The sequence below is a fragment of the Myxine glutinosa genome, chromosome 6, assembly GCF_964187855.1.
Source record: "Myxine glutinosa chromosome 6, kmMyxGlut1.1, whole genome shotgun sequence".
NCBI lineage: Eukaryota > Metazoa > Chordata > Myxini > Myxiniformes > Myxinidae > Myxine > Myxine glutinosa.
The window spans coordinates 112115147-112129246 of NC_136266.1; the positions used below are offsets into that span (position 1 = coordinate 112115147).

The 14100-nt window shown below is 42.4% G+C and overlaps 1 protein-coding gene across 1 annotated transcript in view; it reads left to right on the plus strand.

The window, feature by feature from the left end:
* The first annotated feature begins 1704 nt into the window (after nucleotides 1-1704).
* Nucleotides 1705-14100, plus strand: part of LOC137430200 (macrophage scavenger receptor types I and II) — a 70745-nt gene continuing 58349 nt past the window's right edge. Inside the window, exon 1 of the mRNA XM_068120871.2 lies at nucleotides 1705-2025. Within this exon, the coding sequence (XP_067976972.1) occupies nucleotides 2009-2025 (17 nt within the window). The 5' untranslated portion in view covers nucleotides 1705-2008. The remainder of the gene's footprint in view (nucleotides 2026-14100) is intronic.

The window sequence follows — 14100 nt, forward strand, 5'->3', positions numbered from 1 at the left end:
AAGCTAACTACAGACCAATAAGCCTGACCTCTGTGGTGTGAAAATTGATGGAGAAGACCATTAGAAAAGCCCTGATAAAACACATGGACAAAAACGATGTACCAAGTACAGAGCATCATGGATTTCACAGTGGAAGTTCTAGTGCAACCCAACTACTGGATGTTCTTGAGGAATGGACAAGATATCTTGACAGAGGACACACTATTGACTGAATGTATTTAGATTGTCGAAATCCTTCGACAGTGTGCCACACCAGCGCCTTCTTCATAAGCTTGAGTCATATGGAATCGAGGGATGTCTACTAAATTGGATAAAGGAGTACTTTACTGGACGATTACAAATAGTTGAAGTGAGAGGAAAGTTGTCACACAGTGTGAATGTTCTGAGCGGAATTACACAAGGAGGTGCACTGGGACCAGTATTGTTCATCCTCTTCATCAACAATCTCCCAGAGGATGTCGACTCAAATCTGAAGCTCTTTGCCGATGACACTAGGCTATACAGAGTTATTGACTGTCAAGAAGATGCTGAAGCCCTTCAAAGAGACGTGGATGCTGTCATTGAATGGTCTAGGAAGTGGCAATTACCATTCAATGAAGAGAAATGCAAAGTAGTCCACTATGGGAGGAAAAATCTCCATGTGAGATGATTCATGGCAGAATGAAGTCAAGGAAAGGAAAGAGGAAAAAGACCTGGGCATTATATTTGATACAAGTCTAACCTTCAGAACTCATGTTGCCGGTGCTGGCAAAAGAGCTAACATGAAGCTGCGAATCATTAAAAGATCTTTCTCAGCTCGAAAACAGAAAGGAATTCTTCAACTCTACAAGACCATTGTGAGGCCTACACTGGAATACTGCAACTCTGTATGGTACCCTACATACAAAAAAAGATGAGGACATCATGGAGAAAGTACAACAAAGAGCTACCAGACTTATACCTGATTCATGACATCTGGAATACCCAGACAGACTGATATCCCTGAAATTACCAACACCAGCTTATAGAAGACAAAGGGCAGAACTCATCCAGGTCTTCAAAATGGTCAAGCAGTTTGATAACCCATAGGTCATGAAATGCTTAGAGGTGGATGTGGGGTCGAGAACTAGAGGTCACAGACTGAAAATCAAGAAATACCACGGTAGAAGCAGATCTGAGGCATCAACAACTGGAACTCACTTCCTGAAAGAGCAGTCGATGCAAAAACGGTCAACCAGTTCAAGTCGGCATTGGAAGTACACTGGGAAAATAATCCATTGAAGTACCAATTCCCTACCAGAGGAATGAATACACGCATCAGCGCAATAACGAGGGGCAACTAAGCATCGCCTCCAGCCTCTACATCCCAATAAATCCAAATAAGTAAGTAGGCGACACGAACAAGCCAATTCGATTTTGGTTCAGGTCTGAATCCAGATCTGGTCTATCAGTGGGATACTTAATGTGGCGGAGGTATACTCTCTACGAAGTGCCGTTGTAGTTTTACATTTTTAAAATGTTTTTTTTTTCTTGTATCAAATACGACGAGATGGCAGCCCAAGGGTACAGTTTGTGAAGATGAGCAGATGAGCAATTTTAACCGTTTTATACCATCAACACATCATTTAAGAAATGAAAATGACTTTTTATTTATTTAACAAACATACATGGCAAGTTGCGCTTTTCTTAAAGTAAGGATAATTATCAGCACAGATAACGGGAGTTGGGCAAGACCGATATATATCGAGAGCGAGTCCATGTATAACGGGTCCGCCAAAGACTCGCTGACTCGGGCGTTTCGCCATACTCCAGACGGGACCCGATTCGGACGGGACGGTCTTTGTCAATTCATTGAGCTCCGTGCGGGGAGCGTGACCCCTCCCAAACCCCCACACCCTCCAACCTCTGCGGAAGGAACAAACCATACTGTGTTTTATACACGTCGGTGTAGCACCTCAGAACTATCTCAACCTTGCACACCCCACCAGGCTGCGACTCATATAAAAGGGTCCTCGGTCCCACCGAGTACATGCTGTGCGTCTCCACGTAAGTACCACGTTCATCATTTGTGACGTTAATTATTACTATAGTTACAACTATGTATTTTATACAATTATTATGGGAAACATTCGCTTTTTAACCAACCCTGTATGTATATATATATATATTTCCAAGTGATTGTGTGTTTGTTTGTGTTTATTCCAAGTGATTGTGTGTTTGTTTGTGTTTATTACTTGCAAATTCGAAGATTTTTCGAGTATATTGGTCGGTTGCGTTTGTGGTTCTGTCTGTTTGTCTGTCTGTTTGTCTGTCTGTTTGTCACCGGCCTACAGGTCACAATTCAAAACCGATCGTCACGAAACTTCACCAAGTTGTATAGGTCGTCCCAATTGAGAAGCCTATTGATTTTGAGGTCAAAGGTCAAGGATCATCTGGAGGTCAAATTTTTAAAATCGCCATTTTAAATCCGATTGACTTGAAAATTGAACAGCATCTACATATCGAGTCACCAAATTGGGAAACATACTATTTTTGAGGTCAAAGGTCAACTCAAGGTCAGACTTCCACAATCATCACTTTACATCTGAAAAACCGTCAATTTTCATCCGATTTACTTGAGAATTGAACATTTGCATATTGCCGCACTGAATTGGGAAACCAACTATTTTTGAGGTCAAAAGGTCAAAGGTAAACTGAAGGTCAAACTTCCAAAATCATAAATTTTCATCTGAAAAAACCGTCAATTTTCATCTGATCGACTTGGAAATTGAACAGCATTTGCAAATTGTGTCACTAAATAGGAAAACCAACTATTTTTGAGGTCAAAAGGTCAAAGGTCAACTCTAGGTCAAACTTCCAAAATCATTCATTTTCATCTGAAAACCCATCAATTTTCATCCGATTGACTTGAAAATAGAACAGCATTTGTGTATTGCCTCACTGAATTGGGAAACCAACTATTTTTGGAGGTCAAAAGGTCAAAGGTAAACTCAAGGTCAAACTTCTAAAATCATCATTTTTCATCTGAAAAATCGTCACTTTTCATCCTGTTGACCCGAGCTTTGATCAAGATCGTAAATTTTAATCTTCATGAAATGGACAATTTGCTGTATCAATGGAAACTTTTTTTTGGGGTGGGGGGCAAGATACTTGCGAATTTTGCAAGTATCTTGCTCGGCATGACGTCTTCTTGTTTGTACATTGTTCTGTCATGGTCGAACCGTAGCACCTGGAGGCCCAATATTTTGGTTATACTTATAGGGACTTTAGAATCTGCACAAGGTTTTAAGCTACAGCATGTTTGCCTTGGCTTCCGTTTTGAGGCAATCAAAGACTGCCATATAGTGTATATTGGAATGTGGGGTCAGGCAGTGCTGCCGATCCAAAGGAAAATGTTACGACCATGAATCCAATAACTCCATAGCTTTTCAATGTCCAACATGTCCCGAAACCGCTGCCAGGGAAAGCTCATCCAGCTGGGCAGCACCGAATATATAGAAGCCCTATATATATATGTTTGTGTACATGGTGAAACAGAAAGGACTACATATATTTATTGTGGTGTAACTTTTCTATTTGGCATCAGAAGCGAGCCGAGAAAGCTCTGCAAGTCTTTCATTGCGCAGAGGCGCAGCCCTTTCTCTCAGGTACTTTTCCAAGTATTTTTGGCTTATATTAGAAGCTTGTGAGCCATTTTCGGTAACAATCTTTATCTCACACACACAATATACTACATGGTATGCCGAATACTGCCACACATGATATACTACATGGTGCATCAAACACCACCATTTCTCGGGGTTCTGCGCATGCACACCGATCATTCTGTGGTGGAACACATCATTTCGTAAGTCTCGTACTTAGCTGAGTGTAAATCTGCACTCTTTCAGTGCTCCCATTCTGCATAGAATGCAGATCATATTCTGCTTTATCATATTCTGAAGATCATATTCTGAAGATCATATTCTGAATTCTGCTTTTGTGCAGATCATAAGGGCCATAGCGATGTAGTTCGTGCCATTGTTTTTTTTTTTTTGGTGTTAACTAATTTTGCACATTCTATATCGATTGAACTGATTGACAGTTTATTAGCTCACCTGGAACGTAGTTACGGGGAGCTTATCCGATCGTCAGTCCGTAAACACTTGCAACTTATTCTCCAAAACCGCTAATGGGATTGTGACAAAACTTGGCACAAATGATATTTGGTGTCGTGACTAAAGTTTGTTCACGGCATTAAAAAAAATCTGGCCCTGAGGGTGTCAACAGGGGGGAGGGGAGGGTTGCCCCTCAAATAGGTATTTGTTTTCTTCTCAAAAGCTACACACACAATTTCGATGAAACTTAACCGCAACCTTAATCACCCGTGTTGTACCAAAGTGTGTTCTTGGCATTAGAAAACTTGGGATCTGAGGAGGTATATGGGTCCCACCACCCCCACCCCTCCCCCCCCCCCAAATAGGCATTTTTTTGTTTGTTTGTTTGTTTAAAATGTTATGATTAACGGTACCTTAGTATGATTGTACATGCTGACATGTCTTCTCGCAACCATTGAAATTGGTTTAAAAAACCGTGATACTGTTTAAAATACCTTTAGTCAGTGTAGTATATTGCTATATTCTACCAGGTGAGTGACCAGAGGTATTGCCCCTATTTTTTTTGTTTCTCCTTTGCCCAAGAGTTGTACCAATTGAGCTATACCAACTGAACTGATTGACAGACAATCAAACTCTTGTTGCACCCCATTATATCCATACATTCTGACCTTGTCCATACATTCCGATCAAATGAAAATCCACACAGGTCTCCCAATTCATCGGCAGACACAATATATAGATGACACCAACCCACAAGAGCCTTGCTCTGTAAAGAGAAAATATATTATTTAACCAATATCGAACTACTGTTGGTTTTCGAGACAAATTTGGTTATTTTATTTTAAAGTGGATGTTACAACCAGCACACTGTTCGGACTAATTACCAACAAAAGCATCATTGTAGGCCATCAAGGCCTCATAATGATCAAACTGTTTTCACCTACACAAGGTTGTTTTTAAGGTTCGAGACAGACAGGCCTTTGGTTGAACCCGAAGGATTTTGAATTCATAAAGGGCAGTCACTGCCTTGTAAAAAGGTCGATACCCTCGGTCTATTTGAGGCAGTTTAACCAATGGGTATGCATACTGTTACAGTGTTACACTACAGAGTGAAGACAAATAAGCCCTGTAATTGTAAAACACAAAGTTCTGTTTTAGTAAACGATGTTAAGGTCTTGGCTAATTATTATTCGAGAGCTGGAAGTTTAACTTATGTAACTGCCATTGAAATACTCCTTAAGCATAAAGGTCACATGTGGCATTGTTTGCAGAGCTCAGACTGGGTAATTTGAACCTTTGGCGAATATGGATCTAAGGCAGCTTTTGTGGCCTTCAGGGTGGCAAAGCGAGACATGGGTAATGAACGTAGAGCAGCAACGAAGGGTGTAAATGCGAATGGTTCGGTGGATGTGTGGAGTATCGTTGAGAGAGAAGAAGACAAATGATGAATTGCGAAAGATGATGGGAATAGAGCCTGTGATGGATGCTGTGAAGAGAAACAGGTTGAGATGGTTTGGTCATGTGTTGAGGAAGGATGAAAGTGACTGGTTGAGAAGAGTGATGGAAATGAATGTAGAAGGAAGTAGAGGACGGGGAAGACCGAGAAAGACTTGGCTTAAGGTGGTGGAAGAAGAAATGCGGGCAAGGGGGTTAACAAGGGGAGATGTAGAAAATAGGGCAAAATGGAGAAGATTGTCATGGGGACCGCAAGGCTAACTCCCGCTCTAGCAGGGAAAATGGCCTTAAAATGCCTGTTGTGTTGTTGTAGGGTGGCAAACTGGGCAAGCACCCATAACGGCAAGCTGTGCAACCACCCAGGGCACTGAATTTTGAGTGGTGCTCGAACATAAGGAAATAATATAATGTAGGGATGTTTTTTGAAAGCACACAGGAAAATAGTAGAAACATGAAATAGATCAATCAGAAGTCTCAGGACACAAACCCCAAGACCTTTGGGGTCTTGTGTTTCAAGACAGGGGGAGTTTACAGTAAAGCTCACTGCTAATTCGATAATTGGGGAAGGGAACCTCAAACGGCTACACAACTGACTCCACACGTGAAAAAGCTGAATGCCTCAACTCTATGTTTGCCTCAAAATCTTGTGTCCCAAACCCGTCTCTCTCTGTACCCACCGTACCCAGTCATAGGCAGCTGCTCCTAGACTCTGTGCCCTTCTCTCCCGACAAATTGGACAAGTTTCTGTCAAACCTCGACTGATTCCGCAACTTAGTCCGGCAGCTAAGCTAAATATAGCATAACAATTGTGCATTTTGTGAGGAAAGCACCAAATTTGGCACACTAGTAGACTGTCATATTATGAAAAGATCTGGATATTGGGCCATCTCAGATTCAGAGATTTGATTTTTGCAAGATTTGCAGATTTTGCAGATTTGCAAGCTGAGATTGCAACGCCAGGGACGGCCGATTCCTTCCTGCGAGCTGCCCACGTCACCCGCACAAGAAGAGCTCATCAAATCACTGCAGCGGCACTGCACATCCTGCAACACCGTGCGTATGAACGCCACTGTATGACATATGCTGATGATGCAGAAGACCTGCCTGAGTTTGAAGACTGGTGTCACCAGAGAGGAGAAGACATTCCCAACTTTCAGTACTGGGCAACTGTGCTGGAACTAGAGATGTTGGTACTGGTCTACGTGCGTTCTCTGCGGCAGGCTTCATTCACGATGTACCTTGATGCCCTGACGGAACTGGTCCCATGGTTCCATGCCTTAGACCACACACACTATGCCAGGTGGGTCCCTGTTCACCTGAGGGACATGGTTGCACTCCCAATGAAGCACCCAGATGTAGCCAGAGAATTCAGGACTGGCAATTTCGCTGTACAGAAGACGAAGAAGGTGTTCTCTTCGATCCCAATCGTTAACTGTGATCGAAATCTTGCAAAAATGAAATCTCTGAATCTGAGATGGCCCAATATCCAGATCTTTTCATAATATGATCGTCTACTAGTGTGCCAAATTTGGTGCTTTCCTCACAAAATGCACAATTGTTATGCTAAGTTGCCCCACTAACTGGCCCAGACAGCATCAGCCCACGGGTCATAAAATCCTGCTCTGCCGCTCTATCTCACCCTCTCTCTGTTCTCTTCACCCTCTCTTTTGCTCAAGGTCATCTGCCATCAACTTGGAAATCAGCCAACATTTCCACTTTACACAAAAAAGGTGTAAAAACAGATCCTTGCAACTACAGACCAATAAGCCTGGTCCCAATCATCAGCAAAGTTATGGAATCCATCACCGCTTCGGATATCAAATATTTTCTCTCCTCCAATGGCTTGATCTCTGATCAACAATTTGGATTCAGACCAGGTCACTCTACTCTGGACATGCTGCTTCTGCTGTCTCAACAATGGATGGAGGTCCTCAATGCCAAACAGGAAATCAGAGCTGTCTCCCTTGACATATCTCGTGCCTTCGATATGGTCTGGCACACCGCTCTGCTCACCAAACGTTCCTCTTATAGTTTCCATGGAAATCTCCATGCATGGCTTGCGGACTTCCTCTCTAGTCACAGTTAACGTGTGGCCCTGAATGGAATTCTCTCATCTCCCCATCCTGTTAAGGCTGGAGTTCCTCAAGGTAGTGTTCTGTGCCCTGTGCTATTTCTGGTCTTCATCAATGATCTTTCCGACTCTCTGGAAAATCCTCTCTATCTGTTTGCTGATGACTCCACTCTCTGCTGCTCCATTCCTCATCCATCAGATCAGCAGTCCACAGCCTCCTCACTCTCTGCAGACCTGAACAAAATCATAGACTGGTCAAACAAGTGGAACATGTCTTTCAATCCTGACAAATCTCATATTCTTACTATGCCTCTCCGAAAAGACCATCTGGACAACCCTCCCATCTACTTTCTCAATGATCCTCATAAAGAAGTTTTGTCACTCAAGCTTTTAGGTCTCACTGTCAGCCATGATCTTTCCTGGGAAAATCACATTTCCAAGCTGGCCTCCAAAGCCAGTCACCCACTGGGCATCCTCCGTTGTACGAAGTCCTTCCTTGGCACCTCTGAGCTCCTCACCACATACAAAGCTTTCATCTGCAGCTTTCTTGGAATACTGCTTTCCCCTCTGGGCAAGTGCTTCGGCCTCACACCTAGCTCGGCCTCACGCTGTAGAAACCAAAACTTTCAGGATTAATGGTATCTCCCACGATGAAGCTGATTCTGAGGGCTCTCTCTCTCTCTCTCTCTCTCTCTCTCTCTCTCTCTCTCTCTCTCACCACACGCAGGTTGGTGATCTTTCTGTCTTCTACCAACTCCTCTCCGGCCTAGCTCCCCCTGCTTTGTCTGTGCTCTGTCCCCCAAATATTCCTACAGGATGCACAAGATCTGCCTGCAACCCTCTTATGGTTAAACTGCCAAAATCAAGACTCTCTGCTCATATTCACTCTTTCATTCCTCTTTTCTCCCGTCTCTGGAACAAACTCCCACACTCTCTTCAATCCCACTCCTCCCTCCAGGTATTTAAAACAGCTGTTCAACACATTCTCTTATCTTCCACCATCCAAAACCTTGATCTTTTCTACCCCTGTTAATACACTGTAAATCCACCTCTTTCAATCTCCGAATCCATTCCTGAAATTCCTAGTAGTGTCAATTTGTTTTATACCGTGTATCCCTTCCCCCCCCCCCACCCCCCCCTAAGCCCTCCTCCTTCCACGATCTCGCTATGTCCCTGTTCTCTACTGTTGTGCTTGTGTGCTTCCCTCTCTGTCTCCATCTTGTCTCCCACTCCCTTTATTATGGCTTATGCGTCCGTTTTGTTTTTTTAATTAGTGTTAGCTCTTACACGAGCCTCGATCTTGTATACAAAAAAAAAAAAGGTTAAAGGTCAGTGACACCTAAAATCGTCAATATTCATCCAATTGACCTAAAATTTAAATTTACCATTTCAGTTTTGTCATAAAATTACCCCTCCGTTTTATTGGTACTTACATCCGTTTTATGTGTCCGTTTATGTTTTTTGTGGTTTTTTTTGTGCTAATGTGTGTTTAATGTGGTAGCTCTTACATGAGCCTCGATATTGTATACAAAAAAAAAAAGGGAAGCAAAAGGTGGTGATGGGAATATTATGATTGTGGCAATAGTGGTAACTATTGTTCATGCAAATGGTACCGATGATGGAGTTTATTGGTGGTTGGCATGCTGATGTTGGTACTTCCAACATCGATGATGAAACACCTATCCAAAAGACGGGTACTCAACATTGGTATGAAATCAGGTTGCAGTTACAGATCAACTACAGAGTAGACAAATTTTTATTTCCATTAATTCCAGTGTCTTCCAAAAATTTCCCTTTCACCATTAAGTGTCTACCCGAATGTAGACTGGTACAACTTGCTGACTATACCAGGTAGGGCAGCCAGATTATAACTTCCTAGAAGGTCATTAGTGAGCTAGCTGGTTTTTTCATGATAATCTGGTTGTGGCATGGTAACTTTCCTCCAGAGATGAGCTGTTTCGGAAAGGAAAGAATACAATTCCCTAAGACTGCTGCCTTCAACTTGATTTGAATCCTCCACCCTTGGGATGTCAGTCCTATGTTCCTCGCCACTAGATGTCCCCTGAACAAAGAGGCCGTGAAGACCAGGCGTAACAACGCTGTTCAAGACGGGTAATTTGGCATCTCAGGGTCAGGTTTTGAAGACATAATCAATGGATTACATGGCAGTTCAGCACACTGAGCAAACCCAGAGCCCTTGTGGTAGTTTTGATAACTTAAGAGTAAAGATGGCTGTATTGGTAGCTGCATGGTCCATAAAGATAATTTATTGGGGGTTTACACTTGAGTGGGAGGAAAAGAAAGAAGTGTGATGGGGGGGGGGGGGGGGGGGAAGAGAGGAGGGAGGAGAGTTGGGCACCGAAGGGGCAAGGGGGTGGGAGGGGAGTGTGGATTATCAACCACTAATTAGTTGTACCTATTACTTTATACACATTATCAATGAGAATTGGTGACATCATTTGCTCACTAATAGCCAATAATGAAAGACATTTCGTAGAAATGGATGTGCAGACATTTGCACAGGAGAAATTGGTACTTGCATCAATGTTGTTGCAATAATGGCTGGAGGAAAAGAGGTAGGCCACGTTTGAGATGGGAGGATTGTGTGAAGTTGAATATTAGTATGGTGGGGGTGATTGGAGAGCGGAGAGAGTTGGCTGAGGACAGAGGGGAGTGGAGGAGTATCGTGGTCAATGCAGGGCAGAAGCTTGGTACCATCGGACCTCACGCCTTATAAAGGGAAAATGAGGAGAACAACAACAAACAAATGGCATTATCTTCCATATTTTATGATATACTGTGGTATTGATGACAAGCATTGCTTATAATTTAAATAATAAATGATCGATGCAGTTTTGGGTTAAGTTTAGGATATTTGTGGTGTAATATTGGAATATTTGTTGAAGTGAATTATAATTTTTGGTTATATCTAGTGAAATGCACATGTGGATATAGTAACAAGCTACGAACATGAGCAACAAGCTACCTAGGGCAGGTATTGTCATAATAATTGGAACAACCAATGGCACACATCCTACCCGTCCATGGACCAGAGAGGCCACCATATACCTTATTGCCTACCTGGAATTGTCCACTTTGAGTAGGTATTGTCACTATGTCATGGATGAAGAAATGGCATTGCCCGATTGATTGACGAATGTGAAGAAGCAAGGTGTGTCTTGAAGGATGGATGGTCTGTGATGAGGTGATGTCACCAGGTGGGTGCTCTCATGAGGCAGAGAGGATCAACAGGATAAAATAAAAGAAAGGCACAGCTTGTGAGGAGGTCCGAGAAAGGAAGGCTGAGCCCTGTGGAGCCAGGCAGAAAGACACAAGTGGTGGGACTGCCGAATGCATCCTCGGCCTTGGCCATCATACAGAGACTTGGATACCTGTGGTGATCCAAGGAATGGTGCTTGCATGGTCTTTTGGAGCTGCAGCGTTGGTGTTCAATTAGCATTTGGACTGGCTGTCAGAAGATGGACCCAGGTCGAGTGACCAGGCAGTGAGCATGCTTCCTTGAGACCTTCATGCTATACAATGCCTGAAGCTGTAGAGAGGCCATTGGTGGAGATGCCTTCACGTTATCTTGTGACTCCACTCTCCAGTGACAAGGTGCGGGCTTTAGTACCAGGTACTGCACACTAGAATTGCAGAAATTGCCTTAGTATGGCCTAGAGTCATCATATATCCCACCCTACTGGTGTGTGCAAGTGTCACATGAATCCTTTCCTATTTCTGAGGTTCTGTACCTCATGAATATAATGAGGTGTCCTTCCTGTGCCATATCCTGTTCTACCATCTTTGATCATTCCACATGCTTCTGCTGCTTTCACTACTTCACATTGCATTGCGAGGCTTTCAAATAACCATATGACTTTGACTGCCTCAGAGTTTCAAACATTGTATAAGTACCTATAGTATTGAACATAGCATTATTTTAATTACCTATAGTATTGGACCTGTAGTATATATATTGGAGAGACAGATGGGATTCTGGGTCACCAGCCCATTGGGGAAAGCTATACTGAGCTTTAGGTAAAGGCCTTCTACCCTGTGAGTAGTACTCATTTTTTAAGGAATAGTTTTGAATGACAGAGGGTGCCCACTCTGTGGCTGCCATTCGATGCTGGTTTTGTTATATGGTCAGCCCAAGAGAGACTATGGCCTAAAAGCTGAAGAGACTGAATGCCCTCTATTTGCTTATCATGGAAGTAGATATACTCCTACCCAGTTTCAGATTCATGACTGATGTAAGCAGGTTTTCATCAAAGATTCTCCTTTCGTTTGCACCATATATTGTCTCTTCTATCCTGAAAAACTTACCAGTCCCTGCTGATGAAAAGCAGCCCCATAACATGATGCTGCCTCCACCATGCTAGACAGTATGTAAGATGTTGACTGGGTGATGTGCAGTGTTAAGCTTGTGCCAGACATAACCCTTTGAAATCAGACTAAAAAGTTAAAGGGCCACAGACACAGAAAATAATGTTTGGTTTAATTAATAGATATTGCTTCACTTAACACTTAATCGTCCTTTTTTTTGAATAAATATTACTCGATTGGCCCCCGCCACCCAAAAAACGGTGATTTGATTGCTCATGTGACTGTCTACGTCATAGAGGGAATTTTTGTTGCTGCTGGTAGTTTGAAATAATGATTTTGACTATCAGAAGATTCTTGGTCAGGCAGTTATCATTGCGTGCTGAGAAACCTTTCCCTCGATTACATTACACAGGTGACATCATGAATGAACATCACGATTTTAGGGGCGGGATTCCACTACCAGATAAAAACTACCAGCAGCAACAAAAATTCCCTCGATGACGTAGCCAGTCACATGAGCAATCAAATCGCCGTTTTTTGGGTGGCGGGGGCCAATCGAGTGATATTTATTCAAAAAAAATGATGATTAAGTGTTAAGTGAAGCAATATCTATTAATTAAACCAAACATGATTTTCTGTGTCTGTGGCCCTTTAAATTTTTGTCTCGTCTGACCACAAAAAGTTTCTCCATATGCCTGCAGTATTATTAAGATCGTTTTCCAGAAACTCCATACAAGCTTTTAGATGCGTCTTTTTCAGAAATGGCTTCTTTCTTGCCACATGTCCAAAGAGACTAGCTTTGTGAAGGGAACGAGATATTGTTGATTCATCAACACACCTCCATCTCGGGCATAGAGCCTTAGAGAAATTTCAAAGTCATTGTTGGATTTACTGTGACATCCAAAACCTGTTTCCTTCTTCCTGGCTGCTGAGTTTGGATGGGCGACCTGATCTGAGTAGAGTCTGGGTGGTATGATACATCTTCCACTTCTTAATGATTGATTTCACTGGGCACAAAGGGATAATGGGTGACTTTGAAATCTTTTTCTAACTCTCTCCTGAACAGTGCTTCTCCACCACTTTATGTCTGACTTCATTGGAAAGCTCCTTGGTCTTCATGTTTGCCTTGTTGGTTGACCAAGTGAGTTGCACCTTAAAACTCTTTAGATAAGTGGGGAAGCTTAATTTTTTAAAAATATAAACCACTGATTACATACAGGTGAAACCTGTAACACTTATTTTGTAACCTTTCAAACAAATAATTTGCTCTTGAAATGATTTAGGGTTAAATAGACAGAGTTTGAATACTTAGGCAACTGAGAATCATATGATTTCCTCTGTTAATCTAAACTATTCACATTTTATCTGCATTTTTTTGCTTTATCACTTTGGAGTAGTTTGTGAAGACTATATATTAAGTTTGATTTGAAAGCTTTAGAGAAAAGGACATAGACTGACATCTGTAGACGGACAGACAAACAGAGTGAACAAATCTCTTAATACCATTTTGTGCTTCGTGTGTGGGGTAATTAGTTTAGAAGACCTTGCAGGTTGGTTCACAGAGTAGGTATATTCACAATAATGGCATTATTACACTGAATGGATTGATTGTCCAATAATATGAAGTCTGACAGAGAAGCTAGACTCCAACACTGAAATAGCATGGTAAGACGTTTTTGATTTTGATGTACCATACAAACTCTGTTAAAGTATTTTGCGCCACGAAGCAGTTTATTGGTCAGGGTTATACTGGATGGTTCCACTTTAAGGTGAGTGTGCAATCCTCTAGTCTAGGCCATCATGCCAGCGAATGCTGCCAAATATCCTGTCTCTATGTGTGAATGGTGCGAATCTGACGTCACTACATGACCTTTATTATGATTGATGACATACACAAAATGGTGCGATTTTTGACCTCGTCCAAAGCATTTTTCCTTGTCTCCCAACGCCTGTCATGTCTCAATTCACTACCGGTACAACACTGTTTCTTCGTAGTAGCCAGCATCCTTTTACTTCCAAACTGCAAAACACCATACCTGGAAACATCCGCCATTTTGTTCCTTTGCCCAGGGGCGCCCCCTGCAGTCTTGTTATTCCATCCGCGCAATGGAGCATTTATCATTCCAATGCTCGTAGAGACCGCATTGAATTGGCAGTTATTACAATATCGCC